Source organism: Ctenopharyngodon idella, chromosome 23, assembly GCF_019924925.1.
Source record: "Ctenopharyngodon idella isolate HZGC_01 chromosome 23, HZGC01, whole genome shotgun sequence".
Taxonomy (NCBI): Eukaryota; Metazoa; Chordata; class Actinopteri; order Cypriniformes; family Xenocyprididae; genus Ctenopharyngodon; species Ctenopharyngodon idella.
The window spans coordinates 13,662,246-13,689,442 of NC_067242.1; the positions used below are offsets into that span (position 1 = coordinate 13,662,246).

The 27,197-nt window shown below is 36.3% G+C and overlaps 2 protein-coding genes across 13 annotated transcripts in view; both read right to left on the reverse strand.

The window, feature by feature from the left end:
* Nucleotides 1-10,316, reverse strand: part of map3k15 (mitogen-activated protein kinase kinase kinase 15) — a 39,672-nt gene extending 29,356 nt beyond the window's left edge. For 2 of the 7 annotated variants that reach the window (XM_051882113.1, XM_051882119.1), the window contains exons 1-5: nt 9,460-10,314; nt 7,766-7,905; nt 5,504-5,527; nt 1,861-1,938; nt 893-1,086 (exon numbers count right to left, since the gene is read on the reverse strand). In XM_051882113.1, the coding sequence (XP_051738073.1) occupies nt 893-1,086; nt 1,861-1,938; nt 5,504-5,527; nt 7,766-7,905; nt 9,460-9,766 (743 nt within the window). In that variant the 5' untranslated portion in view covers nt 9,767-10,314. Of the gene's footprint in view, nt 1-892; nt 1,087-1,860; nt 1,939-5,503; nt 5,528-7,765; nt 7,906-9,459 lie in introns of all 7 variants that reach the window. The other 5 variants (XM_051882114.1, XM_051882116.1, XM_051882117.1 and 2 more) reach the window with 5 other exon arrangements.
* Nucleotides 10,317-14,209: 3,893 nt separating this feature from the next.
* sh3kbp1 (SH3-domain kinase binding protein 1) overlaps nt 14,210-27,197 on the reverse strand; it is a 51,090-nt gene continuing 38,102 nt past the window's right edge. For 2 of the 6 annotated variants that reach the window (XM_051881934.1, XM_051881937.1), the window contains 12 exons: nt 24,233-24,302; nt 24,009-24,103; nt 23,606-23,707; nt 23,160-23,211; nt 20,907-20,978; nt 20,496-20,655; nt 19,440-19,513; nt 19,085-19,194; nt 17,972-18,121; nt 16,973-17,193; nt 16,530-16,593; nt 14,210-14,997 (listed from right to left, as the gene is read on the reverse strand). In XM_051881934.1, the coding sequence (XP_051737894.1) occupies nt 14,959-14,997; nt 16,530-16,593; nt 16,973-17,193; nt 17,972-18,121; nt 19,085-19,194; nt 19,440-19,513; nt 20,496-20,655; nt 20,907-20,978; nt 23,160-23,211; nt 23,606-23,707; nt 24,009-24,103; nt 24,233-24,302 (1,209 nt within the window). In that variant the 3' untranslated portion in view covers nt 14,210-14,958. Of the gene's footprint in view, nt 14,998-16,529; nt 16,594-16,972; nt 17,194-17,971; nt 18,122-19,084; nt 19,195-19,439; nt 19,514-20,495; nt 20,656-20,906; nt 20,979-23,159; nt 23,212-23,605; nt 23,708-24,008; nt 24,104-24,232; nt 24,309-27,197 lie in introns of all 6 variants that reach the window. The other 4 variants (XM_051881933.1, XM_051881936.1, XM_051881935.1 and 1 more) reach the window with 3 other exon arrangements.

The following is a 27,197-nucleotide window of genomic DNA, read 5'->3' on the forward strand; positions in this document are numbered from 1 at the left end:
ACGTTTCTGTATTTGGTTGCATTGTTAGTATTTGCCGCGCATTTCTGTAAGTGGTTGCATTGTGAGTATTTGCCGCGCGTTTCTGTATTTGGTTGCATTGTGAGTATTTGCCGTGTGTTTCTGTATTTGGTTGCATTGTGAGTATCTGCAGCGCGTTTCTGTATTTGGTTGCGTTGTGAGTATTTGCAGCGCGTTTCTGCATTTGGTTGCACTGTGAGTATTTGCAGCCTGTTTCTGTATTTGGTTGCATTGTGAATATTTGCTGCACATGTGTTGTCAAACTGATGAAGATGTTTTCTTTAATTTGCTGGTGTTTTTTCTATTTGCATGTGTTCTTCAGTCGCAGCACATTGAGCTCTCTTGGTCAGCGTAGAAATCCCCTTTTTGGAACAATCTGATGCTTCGAAACATCATGCAGAAACACAATTAATTTTGTTTGTTTACGTGTTCTTGGCCAGCTAAAAAGTGAGTTAGACTTCTGAACAATAGTCAAAAATCTATCTACACAAGACTAGTTTGTACTCTATGTAACAGGGTGCTGAAATCTTGGCACTACAATCTGTGAGAGTTCTAAACTTTTGATATCTGAGCTCCAGGTGAAAGGACACCCAGAAGCTTGTTAGAAGCTACTAGAGTTCCTAATAAATCTTGTATGCACTTGTGCATGTCTGTCTTGATGATATAATATGACTGCTACATCAGTCCCATTTCTTCACTCCAAAGATGACAAAACGTGGGCTAAAAGCTGTTTATCAATTACAAAATTAGAAGATGTTTGCTTGATTTATGTTCAGCAAAACATAGCATGACATCGATATGTAAAGGACCATCTGAAAGCAAGACCATAGAGTGGGCATCCTGCCAAGAGTGATCATAATTTGAGCAGTCATACCAAGACGTGACGTGAATGTCTTTGAGTAAGTTGACAAAGCGGTCCACCAATGGGACGCACAGAGGTCCTAGAAGGTTGTCCCAGTTGGGCTGCATGTACTCTGATGCTCTGCGCTGGGCCACGTTCTCACAGCACAAGTACTCGTTGTTGGGCGTCATCAAGTAAGGGATAAAATAGTAGTTCCCACTGGAGGCCTAAGAAAGAGAAACAAATTCTAAATCTGTGAAAAATGCAAGATAGACCTATTCTTCGCTGGTAGGAGCGCTTTAGAGATCAATGGAATATGAAGTCTTGAGATATAATTCATGATAGTATAAGTCTGTAACATTGTGTAAAAGTACAAACTGTCAGAAATGTCTGTGTGTTAGTGATCATGTACTCAGCAACTGGCAGCCAAGAAATGTGAAGTGCCAAGGAAATCTTGTTGACACCTTTGTGATCATGTACTGTCCCAGAATTCCAGAGTGAAATTGAGGAGGTGGCCAAAGCACATCTTAGCATCTTAGCCACATCAACACCTCAAATGTAAGGGGTCACCTAAAGCCTCTTTCAAGTCAAATGGTCACCATACACTTCTAGACTATTTAAATGGTTAGGCCTGGGTTCTAATCATAGATACTGAGCACATTTTAAATTCATCAACTCCCCAGCTAAAGCATTGTGGTTTTTAAAATGGGGTCCAAGGGGGCACAAGGGGATGCTAGGGGTTCCGAAAAATATAAAAATACTGAAAAATACTACAAAGCCTTTGGATCCACTTAATGGTGATGATTAGTCATTTAAAAGTAACCAAGCTGTTTCTCAGCAAAAATAACTTGCAGACTTTGATTCAGAGCTTTAAAATTCCTGAATAGACATGTCAGCCAGACAGAGAGGATGTGAGTCAGACAGACATCATTGGTTACTCTCATACCAATACATGAATATGGGATTTTCCCAGCATGCACTAGCACACCTGCAGTACCTACTTTGTTCCTTAGGCCGGAGCCCCTGTACTCAGGAGGCAACTGGACCCATGGGAAGCCTATTTTAACTGGCCTTGCAGCCTACTCCAGGTAACACACGAGATAGAGAAAAAGAAAGAAAAGGAGAGTAAACAGTGAAGGGAACTAAAAGGAAAAGAGAAGAAGAGAGTGACAGATAAAGAATATACATTACACAGTATTAATTGAAGACAGGAAAACACCGGCGATTGTATAAGACAAAAGCAAAGTTCATTCAAAACATTCTGTCACCATTTACTCACCCTCATGTTGTTCCAATTTTGCAAGACCTTCTTTCTTAAGGAAAAATTTACAAGAAATACACTAGTCTCTCTTTTCCATGCAACTACAATGAATAGGGAGTTTTCAAGCTTCAATACAACGCAAAAACTTTAAAAGTATCAAAGATGTAGTTCATACAACTCATGCTCTGTATTACAAGCAAGACCTAAAATTAACAGTTGGCCTGTAACATTTTTATGAATTCTAATAATGCAATGTTGTGAGAACGTGAACTTGAACAAATGTGAACAATGCTCGGGACAGTTGACGGGCAAGTACTGCGTCGTCATGAAAGTTTAAGCCTTTCCAATTTAAATATTTAAGTGTAAGAAGACGTGAAAGTCTGGGAAGTTTTCTGTGCGCAAACATCCGAAGCGTGCACCCGGAAAGCTGCGTCTCAACCAGCGCAGGAATATTGAATTGAGCTCTCATTCACGTCTTCTTTCACTTGAACTGACAAATTCAAACAAAATTATGACAAAAAATGTCCGTCTCAGTGAGTATCCTTGTAAATATTGTCAGTTATTTCTTAAGCGAATGTAAACAGTTGAGAAAGGAAACGCATATGTACAGTATCGGTATATTGGATCTGTGCAAGTCTTAAAGTGACAGGAGCCTAATAAACCTGCTGCTGTCTATTATTAATGTTAATCAAACAACAAAGGACAAAGAGAAAATCATTCACTGCTCTTGTCTGAATAATTTCTGTACCTTTTAATCTAAGTTTCATTTATACAGTGAAGACTATGCAGTGATTCCTTTACCAGAGTGTCTATTTACACTAAGTGCAAATAGCGTCCCTTGTTGGCAAATGCTATTTACACTAGCTCCGCCCACCAATGTCTGGTTGGGCCACTCAAGTTTTAAAAAAAGACACGCAAAATTCAATGTCTTCAGTGGTGCAGCAGTAGCGAGTAAGGCTCGCAGACATGGCTTTTAACGCGATCAATGTGGGTTTTGCCGAGTTCGCATTTATTTTCAATAAAAATAATGTTCTAAAAGTGGAAATAAACTGCGTTTATTGGCGTTACACAAAAAAGTGTTTATTGGGTAGGGTTAGGTGAAGGTGTAGGGAGGGTTTTTATTCTCCCAATAAGGCATTTATTAATTTTAATAAATATAATCATTTACACTCTATGATATTATTGCATCCTGTTAATGTACAAAAATACTGAGGTGCAAATAGTATCTGCCAATATAAAGTATAGATAGCATCTAATATCTAACTGTTTACTCTTATTGCAAAAAACTGATACTTTTACATGGTGTAAATAGAATCCATCACTATTTTCACCTAGTGTAAATAGCATATCGCTAAGAAAATGCTGCTATTGTCACTTAGTGTAAATAGAATATATTGCTAATTTCACTTAGTGTAAATAGCATCTATCGCTAAGAAAATATGCTATTTTCACAGTGTAAATAGCATCTAATTGATATTTACACTTAGTGCAAATAGCCACTGGCTTATTTTACATTTGATTACTTTATTAAATTTCTGTACCTGAAAACCTACCTGAAAAGCCCGGTTTATTTAATTTGTATCTTTGTTCTATTGTATTTATTTGTGCTATTGCTTATAATTTGATTATTTGTTCTTATTTTATTAGTCACTGTTTACTTGTCTTTAATCATGTTTTGCATTTTTATTGTTAGGCTAGTAGTTTTAGCTGTGGTATCAAAATTGGAATAGAGAATTGTGAATTTTCACTGGTATCTAAATCTTTTATGGCATTACTGCCTGTTTCATGGCCGATAAAAAATATTTATGGCCAGTAAATTTTCTTAAGTCAACGGCCACTGGCAGGTGTGGCAGAAAGTTAGTTTTAGGCCCTGATAACAAGCCTTCTGAAGCTGCACAATAACTTTGTGTGAGGCAGTAGTGTTATTGTTAACTAAAAAAAAAAAATCCTAAAAATCGTTTGTTAATTGAAATAAAGCTGAAATAAAATCAAATATAGATATTACATGGAAAAAAAATTAAAAAAAACATTAAAAATTTGAAATTTTGCCAGGGCAACTAAATGAAAAATAATAATAATAATAATAATAATAATAATCATCATCATCATACGAGTAAGTTGAAGTACTAAAATGACCAAAACTAAAACTGAAATAAAAATAAAGCTAAATAAAAATACAAATAAAAACTAATAATGACAAGCACAGAACAAAAATTAAAATTAAAATGAAAACTGAAAATATAAAAATAAAAGTTAATCCAAAATAATAAATACTATAAAAGTATATAAATAATACTAAAACAACACTGGAGTGAGGAACAAACACATATTTAAGCAAATTCACTGAAAATCTTGACATTCGTTGTAGCTCTCCTTGGTACGTTTATGAGAGAAATAATGAGTCAAATCTTTTGAGTCAAATCTTTTCAATGAATTGGCTGATCCAGTTCACTGTTTTTATTTTATAATTACTCATGGATTATTATGGATTATTCTTATTATGGATTATGCCTCATTATTCACACAGTGATTAAATTACTGTAAGTTAATGTCATCCGAAAATTTACAGATTTAAATTTCACCCTGTTCTTCGCACAAAGCTATCACATGACACCAGAAGTAGCCCCTGAGACATATGGACCACTTTTATGACACGTTAGAGTGTTTTTGAAGGTTTTTTGAAGTTTTGAGGTTTGAAAGAGTCAAAAAACAGAGTCACAGACTTGTCCTAAAGTCATTTGAGTTTGTAACATGAGGTTGAGTAGATAATGATGGAATTCTTGTGTTCAATATTCCTGAGAAAGATGTAGATGATTGGGGGACAAGCCTAAACAATTCCTAACGAATATCGAAGGGCAAACTTTCAATTTCATTTCTGTTCACAAAACTGATGTTGGGAAGTTAACATAAATCCATCTTTTGCTTTATTCTCCATTTCAATGAATCGTATAGCTACAAAATGCTGTCAAGATCAGCTTCCTCACTGTAGCCATTCAATATAAGAGGTTTATTTAAAGAAGAGCACTCAATGACCCTCTCCTTTATCAAAACCACACCCAACACCCACTAACTCAAAGTACCATGACATCTTGAGAGCCCTTATGGGTTCATCAGAATCAGCAATAGTCTTCCGACTGGGACACGATGACCCACCAGAACCCTGTGTCCACTCACAGATTAGTGTACTGTAAAGAAGAGTTCAGGAAATGATCTGCCCACCATGTAAAGTGGAGGACATATTTTAGGGCCCTGACACAGAAGAGCATATATATGTATGTCATAAGAGCTCCAAAAATAGTCTCATACACAAAGCTCATGGCACACCAACAACGGACGCCAAACCTCATCAGATTACATCCTTCATAGAATGTTTTGATACTTACTGTGTTTTTCTGTGCCACCATGTCCTATGCAAGAAAAAAGAAAAGAAAAGAATTACTCAGTTCCCCAAAATACATGCATATTAAAGCAATAAGCCCGACAGGAACACAGAGATGCTGCAACACACAGATGCAGTGGTACAGTAATATTGATGTAATGTGGTCACAGGTGTATGTTTGTAGAGTAATTTACAATAGCTCAACCGCAGCTCAACCAATCATAATCAAGGACCAGGACTATCCAAGTCCCAAACCACCTGGAAAAGTTTTGCTGTCATGCCATTTATTACATTTATTCCATGACCGATGGCCATGTGGTGCAGTGAATGAAACCGGACTGAATCAGCTGGACACAACAGCGTGGCAGAACATTAGCAAATACACAAACAGATCGCGTGACGCTCCACCCCGTGTGTGATTGTCATCATCTCAGTATGCTAGAACACATGCCTTCCAATGTCTCTGTGGCAACGTGGCCATGTGCAGCTGTCCTGGGCTGATCGCATGCCTTAGTTCGAATACAGACCGTGTTGTTCTGGCAGCTCTACTGTCCAGTGCCCAGAAAAGATAAACTCCTTCCTAAGCTGAGAATAGCAGGTCAGGCCCTGGTAGTGGGCGGCCTCTTTATTCAGATGACAAAGATACTAAATGTGAATGTAAGAGCCTGTAGAATCTAAAGTTTAAACTCCTACCAATACTTGTTAGTATTTGTTTGGTGGCACAAGTACTGACCACGATACGTCGGTACTGAAATTTTAAGAATGTAACACTTTGAGCGCTGTTGATTTGTCTGTGATTGGCTACAATGATCAATGCTTCAAAAACATGTTGTAAATGGACATCAATGACGCTCTTCACCGAGTGCTTACACAGATACACATGGGAGCGTTCAAACGCTCCTGTTCCCGCTTTCAAAACGCTTTCAAATTCAAACACTGTGCGCTTTCAAACGCTCCTGTGCATTGATCATTGTAGCCAATCACAGACATATCTGATGAGCGCATGAACACACAGGCCAATCATAGGTGTTTACGAATCCGCTCAACAGCGCTCAAAGCGTCACATTTTTAAAATTTCAGTACCGACTAGGTATCGCAGTCAGTACTTTTGACAACACTAGATGTTATATGTAATTCATAAGTAACCTAGCTATATTTGATTTAAAAAAAAAAATGTTCCCAGAAAATGGCTAAATAAAACAAAGCCTCTTTTTTTGGATGTCTTTAAAGGAGAAAGTAAATGTTTTTATTAATTAAAGAGGATTTTCTTTAGGGGTAAGATTGTGCTTTTGGATAATTCTTATTCTAAACCATCTGTAGTAATAATAATTAGCTTTATTTAAAGGTACAGCACTTCATTTTTCTGCAATCAGCAGCACTAAACAATTGCAAAAATATTCACTGTTACCGAACAGGTTTCCTAGACACGCTCCAAATCTTCCACTATTTATACAAACAGGTAGTCCCGCTTCAAACTACCGATGTTAAAATGACAAAGAGCCACAGTATTTACTCTTTCAGTGAAAATCAAACTACATAAAGCTTTCTTATAATCATCTAACATCAAATAAACACACAGCACCTCTAAAGAGGACATATTATGATTTTTTACATGTCTTTACTATGTAATGTTGTTAAAAAAATGGTCTGCAAAGTTATAGTCTCAGCCTCAGATGTCACGCCCCCGGACTGTTGGCTGAACGTCTGATGCACATGGCACACTTAATTGGAAACACTTCAGGATTTTCAAAGTCGTCATCTAGTTAGTTGAATTCTACAGGATGTCCGGGAGACGTGTGTGTCGCGTTCTTTAATGGTCCGCCCGGAATCAAATGCTGTGACGCCAAACTCACTCGTGGAAGAAGAAAGCCGTCGTGTTTACAACTGTGACAATGAGTTGCGTTGAAACTTGCGGCTATGGTAAGAGGCGTGACATTTCCGAAACATGCTCGAAGTGGTTGACCAATCATAACACATTGGTTTAGCCGACCAATCAGAGCACTTTGTGCTTTTCGGAAGGAGGGGTTTCATAAAGACCGGAACTAAACAGAGCGTTACTGACAGACTGGAAAGAGAGGTGGCGCAACAATGTAAAATATGCGAAAAATAAGGTCTTTTTGAACATTCAAGCATGAAAACCTATTCTAGTAGAGTAGACCCTAAAAACAAAATCAAGACTTTGTAAAAGGGCATAATAGGTCCTCTTTAAAAACATCAAAAGTCTAGGTAAACATATGTTGTTTATGAGTGCGTTTAAGACTCTCACCTTAAGGGACTGTGCCGTGTCAGGGTCCGTGTCATGGTAGAGGATGACATTGTTGGCCATGTCAAAGCTCTCACGCACACCGAGGTGATAAAACAGGGAGGGCTGTCTGAATACATCGCTCATGTCCACAACTGCAATGTCTGCAATCAATCAGAGACACAGTAAGCAAACCATTGTATAGAATCCCACTACTGCAGTACACTGTAGTTCTGCACACTTTAAGCATCAGTCTCAGTGCCCGTTATTTAAGAAACAAGCATTAATTTTCATTTTTATGAGCTTCTTTTGTTTATTATGACTTCCCATGACATCACACACAATAAAATCTTTAAATAACCTTTAAGATAGTCCTAGGGGGCATATTTGTTCTACTATATATGGTTATATTTGTTCTTTTCCAGTCAAACACAATCTGTACTTGTTCTATTGAAACTATGCAAACATCTGAAATCATGTGTGAAAGCCATGCAATGGTTTAAACTCCAAAATACAAGACCAGACTTGATGTAACCACAAGCTGATGCATGACACAGTCTTAGTAAAGACAAGAAGATGGAAACACATTAACAAGAAAACTAGTCTGTATATAGAGAGTATATGTTTTGTTCACTTCTATTTTGCAGAACTAGAATTCAAAGTTTTAGCTCTAAAATGCACTTTAGTCATCCTCTGGAGTTCCTTCTTTTCCCAGAAAAGTGCTGCAAATGAGCCATGCTGTAGCAAACTCTGCATGCACAACAGTGCACAGCATCAAACTTGAAAACATTCCACTTTTCTCACTCTCCTAAAGCTCATATGTAAACACATTTTGATCACTCAGAGAAATGTGTGCAACCACGCCTACGAGAGAGGCTTCATACTAGACCTGGCGAGTAAATTCCAGAAAAGGAATGTGCTTGAGGCAGAAGATCCCAATTGCACTCTTAATATCCCTTGAAAGAGATTGCTATATTGATAAGATTTGCTTATAGTAACAGCCTTCCCATGGGAAAGCCCACTGACCCCTAACCCTAACATAACCCTTAATAATTTACATCTATATATATATATAATTATTGCTTTTTCTTGTGTTATGGTGTTTTATTTATAATTATTTAATTTATATATATTTTCTTTTCTGCAGGTTATTACTAATACTTACTTTTTTATTAATTTATGTAAAAACTATAAGAGAGCAACCACATGTTTTTGAATGTACAGCACCACCATTTATTTATTTATAATTTTACATGTTTATTTACATTGATGTTTTACGGGGTTTTGTTTATTTTAGAAGCATTTAATTTTTATTATGCATTTAATATTATTTTATTTGCATGATATTACTATTAGTGTTAGTACTATTCTTACAAATTTCCCATTGGGGACAATAAAGTATTTCAATTCAAAGACACACCCATGCTATAAATCTTACACGACCTATGCCAATAAATTTCTATTCTTCTAGAGATGCACCATCCTGCAGAGCTGGATATTATCTGGAAGCCCTGGTCTAGGAGGCTTCCCAAAATTGCACACTTTGGATGTTTCAGTAGTCCAGCACATGATTCATCTCATCAGCTCGTTATTAGAGAACTGAACTGTGTGTGCCAGATAAGAGAGACACCCAAAGGGTTAAAGTGTTGAGGGTCTCTAGAACTATAGCCTTTTGCACCCATGTCCTAAATCTGCCTTGCAGTGCCATGTGAACTCACCTGCATCATAAAAAGTATCAAGCACCGTTGTCTCCCCAAAGTCTAATCGTCCAAAAGTAACTGTAGTTAATATGGCACTCTCCGCGTCGCAGGCGCGCTGGAGACACTGTAGCGCCCCGGATTCCGGGCTGTTCGCGGCCACTGCCTTCAGTCCATCATTCAGCACATAAACCGCCCGTAGAGACCTCTGTTTGGTCACCGGACTCGGGCTGGTCACATCAGCCCTCTCCACGCCTGCAGACATGGAAACCGCTGCGGTGTGGTCGCCACCAGCCTCTGCTGTGGGTTGATTGGACATGATCTCCATAGTGCGAGTAATTGTTTTGTCCCTGTGCGCGTTCCTCCTTTTCTTTGCGCCGTTAATCAATAATGAATAACCAAAGTTTAGTGCGCACCTGTGGCACGGAAACGCGCGTGGCTGTGACGTCCAGCGTCTTGCGATTCATTAAAGCAGCGCGCATCACTACATATTACAATCCGGTCCAGTTTTATCTCGTTTGCGCCAGCGGTTATGCAATTATACAAAACGCAGCACTTGTGAATTAACGCGGATAGTGCAGAAAGTCAGAAAAACTTAAAGCGCACCGCGCACTCTATGTCTCCAAAGACACGCATTACCATCCTATTTGAGGAAGTCATTCCTCCTGCCCTCTCTGCAAACTGATCCGATCATTTCCTCAAAGTGTGTCCTTCCGTTCATGCGTTAGGTATATTTCATAAGAGAAGAAAAACTGCGCAAGTTTAGAGCGCAAAAAAAGTCTCACGGCTGTTACTGCATGTACAGTCACTATTGAATCATCTGGAACAGATGTCTAAATATAAAACTTGTCCGTGTTGATACGCGCATGGCAAACAGAGCACAACCACCAGGTCCCATATATCCAGGATTCCAGCTCGCCAAACTGGTTATTTTCATTTCGTTTCAGGAGCGAGAAACTAAGTAAACAAAATACCTTGCGGGGCTTTTTTGGAACTTTTCTCACGCTCACTAACAGTGTACATACATTCAAAATAATTGTGTCATGTTTTCCCTGAAATACTGTAATTTCCGTCACATTTGAAATGATGTGGAAATTGCTGTGGTATTACACATTTTTTGTAATAAAGCGAACGACTGCTTTTGTTTTGCTATTTTATTCTATTTTCGGTTTTTGAATAATTTGACTAAATTACCGCCTAATTGAAAATTATGCTAACTAAAGCATTGTGTAAAATATTCACAAAATGGTTTTCTTTACACCTCGAATTTTATCTCACACTCTTCAGTGACACTGTTGCCTTCTTAGTAAACAAATACACTAACTACTTTGATGTCATTATGTGACGGTTTCAAAGATTTATGCTGCGATATATTGCTGAAGCTTTTATCACGGTATACGGTATTATCACGATATTGAAATAAGTTTGTAATATAACAGGTTTAATAACAATTTCTCTTGTAACAAAAAGAACTCTGAACATATGAATACAAAAAAGCAATAGACAAAAAAGTAATAAAGTAAACAAATGTTTCAAACAGACTAAAGTTCAAAAGAATTATAAAGAACAATAGGTATCACTTTACAAAAAGATCTCATTAGTTAGCATTAGTTCTGTTAAAATACAACTGTTAGTTCATGTTAGCTAAGGTCCATTAAATAATACTGTTACAACTTTTGATTTTAATAAAGTGTTATTAAATGTTGAAATTAAGATTAATAAATGCTTTAGAAGTATTTTTCATTGTCAGTTTATGTTAACTAATGAATTAAGTTAAATAATGGATCCTTATTGGAAAGTGTAACTGAACAACAAAGAATCAGAACATGTTAAAACAATATCTGGGGCATGTTGTAGTCCAGATTAAAATATAAAAATGTTTAAGTTTGAAAATAAATAGCCTTACGTCTAAGTATTTGATGAACAATAGCGAATACAAAATTTATAACATTTATACTGTAGTAGCTGTAGCGCAACTGCTTTGTTTACGGGGTTACCGCAGCATTTCTGCTGTTCCATCGGCGCCATCTGCTGTCAGAAAGTGAAAATGCATTTTCATTCAGCGCGTCTCCTTCACTCGTTCCGCCACGCGCTGCTCATGCACATTGGGTTTGTTTACATCAGTGTGCGTGCCTCTTTGATGAAGCATACAGCGGTGTTGTGCATTCTAAAAATCGGAATAATTCGTAATAAATAATTATTCACGGTATTTTGAAGTGCCCACGATAACAATATCGCGCATATTCATTATCGTGATATATCGTATTACCGTATACCGGCACATGTCTAGATGTCATACTCCGATTGGTCATAAGCCTATTTTCACACAATAAATAATGAGTTTTTTTTGTTTATTTCGCCATCTTTTTATAAAATTTTTAAACATAATAATTTGTTTTTTTTTTATATTGAACATACAATACGAATTGCTGTCAATTAACTTGTTATTATCAGAAGCAATTTTCTACAACACAAACTGCCTACATTGTCTGTAAACAAATGAAATAGATGATAAATTTAAAAAAGTTTTGTAACATTTTTAATTTAGTCTTTTAAGTTCTCAAATATATTTAATGCATTAATTTAAGTTTTTTTTTTTTCCAAGTTGGGTCATTTTTAAGAGATTTGTTGATCTTGCCACACATAATGAGGGTCTAGAGCGGTTTAGTTTTAAAAAAATATGATTATTATTGCTGTTGTCATGATTATTTTTATTACTACAACTACTACTACTACTACTACTACTACTAATCAATTTACACATTTATTTTCAAATGTGTCTTTTGTTCTTTAAGAGGATGCCCTTTAAAGAATAACTCATTTTAACTTTCAGTTATCATCTATTTCATTTGTTTACAGACAACACATGAGATCAAGCAGAAGGGACATACTCAACATAATAAACAGATCCCTTTAATGCACACAAATTACAAAAAATCTGTATTAATTGCAACACAGGATTGTTTCTTCAGAAATGCTGTCAACATAGACTACTGGCGTCATTGAATGAAATAGAAAAAGTGGTGGTTGTGTCGAAATGCTGAACTACTACAAGTAGTAGTTCCTCATTCATACAAACTTTATTGTTGTAGAATATATCTTTTTGTTTATGAATAAAATCTGCATATTTTCAATTATCCAGCCTGCAAATGTATTGATATTTTATCTTTTATACATATGCATTATCAAAGAAATTATAAGTATTAAAAAAATGTAATGCATTATCAAATGCAAAATATATAAATGATTCACCCAAACTGCATCATTTAAATACTGGATTCTAAAACATTTCTGAGGTGGGCTCACATCTCCTGGTTTTACCTGATCAGAGCACTGCATGTGCATCATTAGTGATGTGACCGTCCTTAGAGACACAGTCATCTGCAGGCCTCACTGGCCAGCAACCAGGAGACCTGATCCTCAATTACCAAATCAAATACCATAAAGAGCAGCAGATGCCTATGGAGTGATATCAGTGGATGTCTTAAATGTGTTTGAGAGAGGGGTCCATATAGCTGCAGACGGAGTGTGCTTCTGAGGGCCTGAATGAAGGTGTGTGTGATCTTACCCTGTCTAGGAGCTGAACTTAAAATGACCTTCATCTCATAAAACATCTCACATATGACCTTTGAAATGTTACATAACTGTAACCCCTATCCAAAAAAGATTTATAAGAATTTAAAATCTGATTACAGATCAGCTGTTTGATGCTTGGATGGAGGCTTGACCTATTTTGGAATGGAGAATGAACTTTCTAGTAATTATATATTTTTTTTTCGGTGGGTCAATGAAGATGACCTAGATAATGAGAAAAAAGTAAAATATCTAGTTTAATTTCATGTGGATTTTTTAATTTTTTTTTATTTTTTAGAAATGTAACAAAAAAAGGTTTTGATTTATGATTCAAAGAATTTGAAGGGGCAATTAAGTAAAAAAAAAAAAACACATACAGTATATATATTCTGTGATTAATCACATCTAACAAAAGTTTGTATATAAATGTGTGTATATATATATATATATATATATATATATATATATATATATTATATACACACACACACACACACACACACACGTATACACATATATCTGTAAATGTTTGTTAGTTGCGATTAATCACATCTCACAAAAGTTTGTACACACACACACACACACAAACGTTTATGTTAGATGTGATTAATCATGATTAATCGATTTGACAGAATATATGCTGTCAAATCAGATAATTGTGATTAATCACATCCAACAAGTTTGTATATATATACACACACAGTAATATATATATATATATATATATATATATATATGTATACACACACACACACACGTATACACATATATATTTGCAGACATTTGTTAATGATTAAATCGCGATTAATCGATTTCACAGCACTAATCTATTTTAAAAAACTTTTACGCACACACACACATATATATATATATATAACAAAACTACTTCAATTTTTTTTTTGATATTAATAAAATGTCAGACAACCTAATTTAAACTACTTAAATTTTAACCTAATTTTAAAATGAGACCATTTATTTATTATTAGATTATTACAATCTTTTTGACATATTACTTTAAGCCCCACATTTAAAACATTTCCAAGTCACTGTCTATATGATTTGCATTTTTTTTTTTTTTGTGCTAAATTATGAATAACACATTTTTAATAAATCCATGCAATAAGATTTACATACTTGACTCTGGTGCACCACCTATAGCACATGAGCATATATAATAAACAAAGAAACAGAAAAACACTTTTTTGAAGTATCTTTTTTTAATAAAATCTGCACACATAATTGTATTTAGTACATTAAAATATAAAAGTATATATAGAAGATTTCAAAGAAATAACCGAGTCAAGAAAACAAAACGTGAGTTTTCTCATTGTCATCACCAACATAAAAGAAATAGGAAAGACAGAAGAGTTTGGAACGCTCCAAATAAACAAGGCCTCAATGTGGGGTTGCTGCATGTGGAAACCGCAAGGGGTGTGAAATTAAACGCACCTTTGCATATAAAGAAAATAATAGAAGGCCTCCAAGTCAAAAGAAAAGAACTTAAGGTGAAGAGTATTTAAGTAAAACACACTGGTTTCTCCTTCATTTGATGTGTTCTCTGACTAGCGTTCAGAGGCAGTACCAGAGAGGGTGATGGGGTAACTGTGTCACAGTTGTGCAGGAGACCAGCTAATCCCCATGGCAACCGCTATCACCTGTCTCCAGGTGTGGGTCATCGGCACCCTTTAATCACATGACCCACAGTAAGGCCACACCCGGGCAACGGGTCTGTGAGTCAGTGCCCAGTCTGAGCATAACACGCAAAAAAAGCTTCTTAAAACAACTAAAGCAGAAAGAGTACAAGTGATTTGGGGGGTAAACAGTTGTTTTCTTTAAGCAATTGTTCTGATACATTGTTGTTCTTTTTTTGGCACAATCTACTTGGGCTGTGGTGTGGATTGGAACCTCAGCCAGATCCTTCATCTGATACACCCAGCATGCTTGAGTTCATTTGGACAGGGATTTCTTAATCTGCTCCACTTCCATCTAAAACACAGCATAAAACAAAGATGTATCAAACTACCAGAGTAGGAAAAACAAATACTATGGTAGTCAATGGGGGCAAGATCTGTTTGCTTACTGACATTCTTCCAAATATCTTTCTTTATGTACAGCAAAAAAAATAAATTTATGCAGGTTTAGAACTACTTGAGGAGGAGAAAATGATGACAGAATTTTCATTTTTGGGTGAACTATCCCTTTAATATTATTTAATAGTAAGATTATTTACTGCTTTAGAAAGAAATCTCTTATGCTCACTAAATCTGCATGTATTCAATCAAATATATAGTAAAAACAGTAATATTATGAAATATTATTACAATTTAAAATAACGGTTTTATATTTCAATATATTTTTTATTCTTGAGATGTCAAAGCTGAATTTTAGCATCATTACTCCAGTCTTCAGTGTCACATGATCCTTCAGAAATCATTCTAATATGCTGATTTGCTGCTCAAAGAAACATTTCTTATTATATCATCAATGAAAAAAGTTGTCCTGCTTAATATTTTTGTGGAAACGTTTGCATTTTATCAGGATTCTTTAATGAACAAAGTTCAAAAGAACAGCTTTCATTTGAATTTTTTTATTTTTTATTTCTGTAATAATGCTGTAACAGTCTATAATGTCACTTTTGATTCAATTTAATCTCCTTGCTGAATGAAAGTATTCATTTCTTTTAAAAAAAGTACTGACCCCAAACTTTTGAATGGTAAGAACTGATTCATTTTTTAAAATGTAAACAAAATTGTTGAATTTAAATGACTTATTTTATACATTATTTACTCAAAATTCACAAAAAAATTAGAAAAATAGAAAATACACAATTCTAAGTTAATAGAGTGGTGCAGCTATGACGTCAGAACCCGCTGCTGGTTCCTTCGGGATTTTCCTATGGGTTTTTATAATGGGGTTTTTCAATTTCTGAGTAAAATAAAGCCTGCGCTAAACATAACGTGATGATACTTTGACGTTTTGTTCTACAACGTAAAATGCACACACCCATACAGTTGCGATTTTTTACGAATTTTTATGTTTTTCAAAACGTATGTTTCTAATAAGTAACTAGATAAGACAGTTTGGGGTGCGAGTGTGTGCAATTTACGTTGTAGAACAAAAATGTCAAAGTAACATCAATTTATGTTTAGCACAGGCTTTAATTTACTCAGAAATTGAAAAACCCCATTATAAAAACCCATAGGAAAATCTCGAAGGAACCACTGGCGAATTAGTCTTCCAGGTTCTGACGTCATCCCTGCACCACTCTATATCAGCTAATATCAGTTAATTAAATACTTTAAAAATTAAAATATTGTTTTAAATTGCTTTCTCATGTTGCAGCTGCACTCTAAAAAATGCTGGGCTGTTTCAACCCATGTTTGGGTCAAATAAGGACAAATCCAACTGTTGGGTTTAAAAATGTAATTTAAAAGTTTGTCCACATTTTACGCAACCATAGGTTGAAACAACCCAGCATTTTTAGAGTGTGCTAAGTGACTGATCTAATCTCCCCTCACCTGCAGTGAAATACGAATCCTCTTCTCCTCATCCAGTTCACTCACCAACTGCTTGATTTCTTGTCTGATAAAACAAGTTTGAGAATTACACACATTTCACATCCTTCTAAACAGATATAAATCAATCAACTCACTCATCCCAGATCTCATCTCAAACATTTGCATCCATTTCTTATCCATTTCCTTCCCTTTATACTTCCTTTCCCTCTTTCACTACTTCACTCAGTCCATCTTTCATCTAACCCAGCGTCCTGGAGGGCCACTGTCCTGCAAAGTTTATCTCCAACTTGCCTGGAAGTTTCTAGCATGCCTAAAAAGACTTTGATTAGCTGGTTCAGGTGTATTTGATTGGGGTTGGGGCAAAACTCTACAGGACAGTGGCCTTCCAAGAGCAGCATTGGACACCCTTAATCTAACCCTCCTCCTATCCCGTTGGTTCATACTTATGCTGGCTCTTCATGAGCTCCACAGTTCCTTTCAGGTCTCGTAATTGTGCTTTGAGCTCCTCCAGCGTGGCGGCACCCTGTTCGTTCTTTCCTCTGGCGTCAGTGGAAGGGGAATGGGGCCGCAGACCAGCAGCGCCCTGGTGGAGAGAAGACCCACCGGACCCAGAAGAGGATTGAGGGGCACTTGGTTTAGGGGGTAAAAACGATTTCTCAGGAGCCTGTGGAAAACCGCCATGAGATATTAGAACAAGAGCTTATCAAACACTCTCAGACGTTTGTCCTCCATTTTGGGCCTCAGTCTCTGTGTGTGTGTGTGTGTGTGTGTGTGTGTATATATATAGTGGCACCTTAAAGTATTTGGATACTTAAAGGGATAGTTTACCCACTAATTTAAATTTTGCCATTATTTACTCATTTCACTTTTTTTCCTCTGTGAAGATATTTTGAAGAACTGTTTTTGTCTATACAGTGAAAATCAATGGGGTCCAAGACAACAAATAGAGTGCTGCAGGGACGATGTATTTTTGGAGATGAAAACCTAGAAACGAGTTAGCATTTTAGCACTTCCGGCTCCATCAACCTGAAGTCAATGGGTTTTTTCAACTTGTTTGAATGGGTTTTTGGTTAAATGCTTGAAATAAGGTCAGGATATTTTCACGTTTTATTGTACAACATAAAATACATACCTTTTTTTCCCCACAGAAGAAAGAAAGTCATACAGATTTGGAATGCCATGAGTGTAAGTAAATGATGACAGAATTCTTATTTTGGGGGGAACTATCCCTTTAAGACACACTTAAAAAATCTTTACACTATATAACAAATATATATTTTTAAAAAATAATATGACTTAAGTATCCAAAAGTAATACTTTTTTGTGTCACTGTACATAAAAATGCTTGACAAGAGCGCTCCCTTGTGGTAGGACAGGGATGTGCATGCAAAAGGAGAGGAAGGTGTAAGGGGGTGGGGTGACTGGGAGGGGGTGGGGCTTACTGTTATGATTGGCACTGCCTTGGGCATCTTCTTGGAGTTGTCAAAAGTTTTGGGAGCGAATGAGTCCTGCTCTTCCTTTCCCATGTCCTTGTCTCTCCTCTCCTCCTCTATAGATGGGGAGTCCAGGAGGTCAGGACTAGAGAGAGAGGACTAGGAAGTAGAGAGAGATTTAAGTGATCATGACCAGATAACCCATAGACAGGCAGAGCAGGGTAAGCGCACGTGACGTTCACACATAGCAAATGGCACAATCATATCTGACGGATTAACACTGAACACCTGAAAGGTCACAAATATATGACACTCCGTCAGCTGATTGCATCTGATAGGTGTGAAAAAAACAAAAAAACAAAAACATGATAGACTTAACACTCTGATTAGTTCAAAATAACAACAAACAAGCATGTGTGGCAGGGTTATTATAGTTAACTGAAACTAAAACCATAAAAACATTTTTGTTTCTTGAAATAAAATAAATATACTGTATAAAAAAAAAAATGTATTTCAGCTAGTTTCTCATTTTTCATTTTCATTTAGTTACACTTTATGTATAAAAATTAATAAAAACTACCCAGCAGGCCACCAATGTCATAAGACGTTGCTCTTGGGTTGAAAATAGGTTCTCACATCAGTCGTCAGGTGACCAAAATTCACTGTGTAATGCCAATGTCAATTTGACGTAGAATACTGATGACAGCTGACATTGATATTTCATTGGTTTTAAGTTGTGGTATTACGTAACCATAATTCAATGTCTTACAAACATCTAATGCCAACATAAACACCAACATTTAGTCATGAGGTATGGTAAAACCAGACGTCAGCATCTCATAAATGTCATCATGCTAATGTTGACACAACATCACATTAAAACCAGCAAAATATCAATGTGTAATGATGTTATAAGTCATGGTATTAAGCAACCAAAATTCAACGATGGTCTAAAGTTGAAGGCTGACAAAAAGCCAATGTTGGATTTTGACGTCAACCTAATTTTAATTTTCAACCAAAATTTACGTCAGTTCAACGTTACACTGACTTCCAGTGCCCGCTGGGTATATAGACAAAAAAAAAAAAATTATAGAAATACACAAATAAAAACTGTGGACTCACAGACGTGAAGACCTGCGATCGTGGTCGCCGGTCCATCACACGGGGCCGTGACGCGGTCGGGTGGTTCAGCTTCTCTGTGGATAAGACGATGGAGTCGAAGTCTTCTACATCTTCAGCCGAGCGTCACACGAATACAAACATAAACACACAGGACCACATATATATCATGTGCACAGGCACCACGAACACAGGAAAAAAACACGCCAGACCGTAATCGAACATCACCAGTATGGAAATGAATGAAGTGAGATGGACAGAGAGCTGTTGTAATCTTATTAGATATAGATTATTATAAGTCTTATTAGTAATGACAGGGGTATTCTAGATTGAATGAGAGCTCTGGAAAGGGACTCACCGATATCTAGGGATTTGTCTGCAGAGCCTCGGTCAGCTGCCACACCACTGCTGTCAGACTTTGGACTGTCACACCTGAACAAGTGATATTTAAACCAGAATGAGCTTTAGTAATAGCACAGAAATAGCACAAATGTTCTTGGAAATGACAATAAATGGAGTAATACTGTGATAAGAAATGGAGAGGATTTATAATATGTAGCATTGGAAGTCTGATTCATGTGAACTGGTTCTGATTCTAGCGAACTGGCTTATTTGGATGGTTCTAAATGAATACATTTAAAAAACAAAATGACTCACTGATTCACTGCCAGAAGTCATTTGAATGGTCCTGAATCAATCCATTGAAAAATACTTACTGATTCATTGGAATCACTGAATAGAAGTAGTTTGGATGGTTCTAAAAGAATCTATTGAAAAACTAAACAATTCACTGATTCATTGGAATCACTGCACAGAAGTAGTTTGGATGGTTCTAAAAGAATCCAATGAAAAACTAAATGATTCACTGATTCACTAGAAATCACTGCACAAAGCCATTCGGTTGGTTTGAAATCAATCCATTCTAAAATGAAAAGACTCGCTGATTCAATGGAATCACTGCACAGAAGTCATTTAAATGGCTCTAAATGAATCCTTTCAAAAATGAAATGTTTGAGTCTTTGAGACTCAGTCATGTAAAATAGTAAAATTATTGTTATCTGACTGTTTAATTGTGACTAATTGCGTTCTATTTTTGTGTCAAATAAATAGTGTTCTTGGTATAAAATGAATAATATCATCTGATCATGACGCATCATGGTTTATTTAATTATGTCTCGTGTTCGATGATGTGATCATATTATGATGTAATTGTGCTATCTCTCTGCGATCTCTATTACCCTGCTATTATTAGACACTTTCAGTTTGGCAATAAATGACTTCATTCAGCATTAACATAGATACTTTATATCTTTTTATAGTTGAATATAATGGGCTGATAATCTTGCTACGGTGATGTGTTCTGTAATCTAGTATGTGTTGGTGATGCTGGTACATGTTTGTGTGTGAGACTGACGGTATATTGGGTACAGCTGGTCTCTCAGGTCTGTCTGGGCGTTTGGGTGGCAGGGATGACGGTCGATTCAACGCGTTGTTGTTCTTCGGGGGAAGAGGCTTCTTTGGGAGGAAAGTTGGGAGGGACGGCTTTGGAATGTCACTCAACTTCGAGTCTTCACCTACATGTAATTACAGTCATCATCACTGATATCATCATCATCATTATTAAAGGGTATAAAATGTCATACAAGGATGTTTACGGGAAACTAAAAGAGGGGTTGTCAAAGCAGAGAGAAAAAATTCAAACATCTGTTTACTTCAGAGAAGCAAGAATTCTTTGAAAACACAAGTCAATCTAAAGCTTTTAGAGAAAGGCAGCACAGACTGCAGACCAAAGAAAATTAAAACAGTTCAGAGAGACGTTACCCACCTTTTTCCTCAGATCTGTGTGGGAGAGATTCGGGCCGTTCTGGTGGAACCTTTTTTGCATCTGTCTTTTTGTCTGGGTATCAAGACACACAATATGAGGGTTCAACAGGGCACAGCTGACTCATTGGAAACATGCACACATTGAACAAAATCCAATTTAAACATGGAAATTTTGAAAAAAAAAAATTAAACAAAGAAAGAAATACTTAAGACAAAGAAAGAAATACTTAAGACTCTGCACTATTTCTAGGTCTCTAATCAAATAAACATATTTGTGACACTGATCATGTGACTCTTTGTACAGACAGTCAGATGTTCTTGCTTCCATTGAAGCAGAAGATGTTCTTTGGAATAAGATCATCAGGTTTTTCACAAACCTGTGGAGTTCATGCAGCTTGAGTGCTGCTGTCACTGAAGCAAAAAGCACATAAAAGCAAAAGAGTAAAGTCAAGAGTATTGCATTGTGGGATACATTTATCCCACAATGCAACAATCTTGACTTGACCTTCTATTTCCAGTGTGACAAATTTGAATCATTTACTTCTGTCACAAAAATAACTGTGGTCATATGAAGTCTTATTAAACAATGTAGCATGCAACAGTTTGAAACAGGTTTCAAAAAACAATGTATTCTATTCTATTCTATTCTATTCTATGATTATATAACGATTTTACATAATTGAGACAGTCTGAAATCCATTTAATATTTATAATTCAACTTTTTACTCAAATTGTTATGCTGATAATATAATTTGTGATGGAAAAAGAAGTATTTTCATTAGCAGTCTCAGACTTTGGCACCCAATTAAACAATTTAATTGCAAGCAAATCACTGAAACTACATGAACACTCAATTTTGACAAAATTGACTGATACAAATTGGTTGATAAGGCAAAAATGGTCAAATATCTGTCTGTCACTACTCCATATACTCTATGCAGCTTTAAGACATGACTTTCTTCTCGTTTTTATAGTTCTTTTGAAGCCATTTCTAAGGCGTTATTTTAATGACAAATGTCGAAAGCGCATTATTGTAATGTGGGAGCGCATCCATGTAACGAATCTCTCCACTCGCAGGCGGATTTATTTCATTCTCGCACAAAACTGGACGCACTTTCAAATACACAGTGGTTTCATGGCTCTGCTCCTGCTGAGATTTTACGTGTGTGAGCTCAAACTTTGTCTTGTGCACTCATGAATCTCTAACTGCTCTTTCTCTAGAATTGTCTTCTCTCCTGGATTTAACATTGCCAGAAGCTTTCAACCACCAGACTTTCACGACTGACTGATGAAATAACACAGTGTAGGCCTACCTTTAAATTGTAAAGAAATTACGGATTCACCTTCGTTTCATGATGATTTTAGTCAGCAAGTTCTCTAGTAATTTTATATATTTATTAGTTATTTTTGAGTTAAGTGCTTATTGTAAATAGGTATTTATTGAATTTTATTTAGTGAACCACTACTGATCATATGGTATAGGCTATATCACGAGATGTGAGTGCGATCACGACAGCACTCATGGATAGAATGTGCTTTTGTTTGGTTGGTAATATGTTTGCAGTCCGTGCGTTTCTCTTCACGTTAAAAGATATCTTTTGTATAATTCATTCATCAAGCGCACCACTGAACGGAAAAAAAACTACAGTAGCCTACTCTTCAATGGGGATGGTATGGAGTGTGGGCACCCACTGGCAGAAACATAAATCGGCGTCTATGCTTGGAAATATAAATACTGGGTAATCTCTGTATCCCTCTTTGTCCCTCACTCCTATTTCATGGTACGTCAACACAAAGATTACGTGGGCAGAGTTTCAAAACCTCTAGAAGTTAAAAAGAACTCTTGCCTATTTATATTTGAGTAATCTGGTTCCACCCACAAACTGTATATCCATAAACAAGTGAACACTTATAATAGAGAATAGATTCCAATGATCATTTGTGAGCCACAAGGAGGAGCCAGAATTCACTTGAAGGGAAATGTTTGAATATAATATAATATAATTCAAAATCTACATTGTTTTCATATGACTTCATAGGACCACGTTGCATGTTTACAGAAATAAATTATTATTTAATCCTTTTTGCTTACATTTGTTACATTGGAAATGGAAAAGGGTCGAGTCTAGAGTATTGCATTGTGGGATACAGTATCCCAATGTAGCGCACTCTGCCAGTATACTACAAATTTTGACATCTGAAGAAAAAAAAAAAAAAAAAAAAATGCAGAAAGAAAAGGAAATCAGTTTGTTACCTGTGACCTGTTTAGTGGTTGGTGCGGCAGGAGGAGGCGGTTTCTTAGGTCTCTGTAAGCACATACACAGTTAAAACACACAGTACACCTATTAAAACACACACGTACACTCATTAACACACTGATCGCCTTTTAAAACTCATACTAAAACACATACGTTAACCATACACATTTGTCCTATTAAAAACACAATCCCTTCAGGCCAAACAGCAAACATCAAAGGACATGCTGGCAAAGGGTAAGGAGGGAGGCAAAAGTACAGGGCAGAGGGGAGCATTTGTGTGTGTGTGTGTGTGTGTGTGTGTGTGTGTGTGTGTGTGTTGTCTGTTTATTTCACCACAGCTCTCCTTTCGCTCAGAGACTGAGGCCCGCTGTCATACAGGCCGGGAGCACACTGTTGGAAACAGCTGAAGTGTGTCAGAGAGAGACAAAAAATAAGATCTCACCTCTTTTTCTACCTCAGGAATGAACAACTTCACAAAGTTGTCTGGAAACACTCCCTGTTTGCCGTTCAGCTCTCCAAGCCACCAACCAGCGTCTGCACACTCCTACACACAATAACAAACAATGAAAGCACACATTTCACAGTCTTTCCGTGTTCTGGCCAAGCCAGATATGTAGCAATTTGTCCATCCACACTGAAAGTGAAAATGCCAATCAGAACATATCTGATGTATAATATACTGTATAGTTATCTGGAGAGGAATTTTGAACCAATGAGATATCATAGTGGGTGTGGCCATTAAAAATAAATAATTATAAAAAATAAATAATAAATATATAGTAGAATGTATAGTACCTTATTTTATTGGTTTTAGAACAATTTTGCGTTGTAATCACCATACTCACCTTATTGACAATCGTAACAATATCTCCTTCTTTGATGGACAGCTCATCTTCGTTCTGAGCTTCGTACGGGAAAATTACTTTGCAAAACTCCTTTGCTGTAATTTAAATTTTCACAGCCACAAGTCACATTAAGAAACAATTGTCGTATTTGCATACAATTTGAGTACATAAACAATCTAGGAATTTAAATAATCCACAGCACAGGTGTGATCTAATCGTGTTACCTTTGGTCTTGTTGTCAGGCTCCGCCTTCATGGTTTCTTGGGCAACAGCTGGAGCGACTTTCTTCACCATCTGAGGCTGACGAGAATCAAATACTTATATCAAATACTACATTGACCATGCCATTCAAAAGTTTAAGGTTAGTAAGATAAAAAAAAAAATAATGAAGAAATATTTATTACCAGTTAAAAAGGTAATACTGTGAAATATTACAATTTAAAACAACTGTTTTCGATTTTAATATATTTTAAAATGTCATTAATTCCTGTGACGACAAATCAGCCATTTTTCAGCAAGTTACTCCAATCTTCAGTGTCACATGATCCTTCAGAAATAATTCTAACAGGCTGATCTGGTGCTCAAGAAACATTTCTTGTTATTATCAATGTTGAAAATGGTTGTGCTGCTAAATATTTTTGTGCAAACTGATACATTTTTCAGGATGAATAGAAAGTTAAAAAGAACAGCATTTATTTGAAATAGAAATATTTAGTAACATTATAAATGTCTTTACTGTTACTTTTGATCAATTTAATGTGTCCTTGTACTAAAAGTACTAATTTAAAAAACTTAAACTTTCGAATGTAAATATTTTTATATAAGTACATACATATACATAGATATACAGGTGCTGGTCATATAATTAGAATATCATGAAAAAGTTAATTTTTTTATTGTAATTTATTTTTAAAAAATGAAACTTTCATATATTCTAGATTCCCTACATGTAAAGTAAAACATTTCAAAAGTTGTTTTTTTTTTTTTTTAATTTGTTGATTAGAGCGTATAGCTAATGACAGTCCAAAATCCAGTATCTCAAAATATTAGAATATTTACACTTGAGTTTCATTAAATGACCATCCCTACAGTATAAATTCCGGGTATCTCTTGTTCTTTGAAACCACACTAATGGGGAAGACTGCTGAATTGGCAATGGTCCAGGAGACAATCAGACATCTTCAGGAAAAAGACTACCAAGCCACTTCTGAAACAGAAACAATGTCAGAAGCATCTTACCTGGGCTAAGGAGAAAAAGAACTGGACAGTGAACAGTGGTCGAAAGTCCTCTTTTCAGATAAAAGTAAATTTTGCATTTCATGTTGAAATCATGGTCCCAGAGTCTGAAGGAAGACTGGAGAGGCACAGAATCCAAGCTGCTTGAAGTCTAGTGTGAAGTTTCTGAAGTCAGTAATGATTTGGGGGGGCCGTGATGTCTGCTGGTGTTGGTCCATTGTGTTTTATCAAGTGCAAAGTCAATGCAGCCATCTTCCAGGAGATTTTGGAGCACTTTATGCTTCCATCTGCTGACAAGCTTTATGGAGATGCTGATTTCCTTTTCCAGCAGGACTTTAGCACCTGCCCACAGTGCAAAAACCACTTCCAAGTGGTTTGCTGACCATGATATTACTGTGCTTTATTGGCCAGCCAACATGCCTGACCTGAATCTATGGGATATTTTCAAGAGAAAGATGAGAAACAGTCGATCCAACAATATACAGATGATCTGAAGGCTCAATAGTGTCTCAGCAGTGCCACAGGCTGATCACTTCCATGCCACACTTCACTGATGCTGTAATTTGTGCTAGGAGCAAGTCATTTGCTGTAATATGTGCTGCCGACCAAGTATTGAGTGCACAAATGAACATACTTTAAAGAACTTTTCTGTTTAGCAAATCCATTTTTTGATTTTTTGATTGATCTTAGGAAATATTCTAATATTTTGAGATACTGGATTTTGGACTTTCATGAGCTGTACGCTCTAATCAACAAAATTTAAAAAAAAAACTTTTGAAATGTTTTACTTTACATGTAGGGAATCTAGAATATATGAAAGTTTCATTTTTAAAAATAATTTACAATAAAAAAATGAACTTTTTCATGATATTCTAATTATATGACCAGCACCTGTATATACACACACATATATATATATATATATATATATATATATATACACACACACACACACACACACACACACATATATACACACACACACACACAAATACATATTAGTTCTGTCATGAAATTCTAGATTTCTAGATGGCGCAGACTGATGGATCTTAACGCAAGCTGATGATAATTACAGCGTTAACTACTTGGCACAAGCTGACTGGTCTATGTCACTTCTGCAGCCAATGAACTTGTTGCTCACACATTTAAATGGCTGGTTATATTCACTATAGCAGTTTGCAACGAGCTTCAGAGTTCCCCTAAAACCCTCCACCTCCCCAGCTCCACCTTTATAGATCTGCTATGGGTTATTGATATATGCTATTTGTGCAACAGCAGAATGTCTTACTCGCAGCAGCGAATCGGCGTATGTATTGGCAGTAGCAAGTTCATGTACTTGCTCTGCAGCAGCAGCAATAACCTACAACAACAACAATAATCTACAGCAGCAGCAATTCAGCAGCAGCAGCGTAGCAGATATATTCTGCCAAGACCAAATACATTAACATTGTTATATCCATTATATATATATATATATATATATATATATGGGGTGTAACTTTATATCGCAGTACGATATTTCGCGATGCAAAAATGTTATGATATGTACCGCAGAGTGATGGCGATACTTTTACGATATGACAGCAGTCTAATCTTATTGGTTGAGCTGCCGACGTGACCTACTCTGCAACAGCGTCGCGTGTGCTTTCAGAAATCTCTTGAACTGAACATTAGTAGGGCAACATGAGTTCGGCTGAAACTGAAATTGAAGATGCCCTGTCTTATAAGTCCGACGTCTGGCAGCATTTTGGTTTTCCAGTCACGCGACAGGACGACTTGGACTTGGAGAGTTTCATGCTTCAGACTCGCCTGCTTTTTTAATCACCCACTATATAGCTAATACACTATATAGCTATACAACTAATATAGCCGAAGTTTTAAAAGCAGCTATACAAGAGTGGGAGCTTGAAAGGGCTCCTCATAATACTGCTGTTGTTATTGACAACGCACACA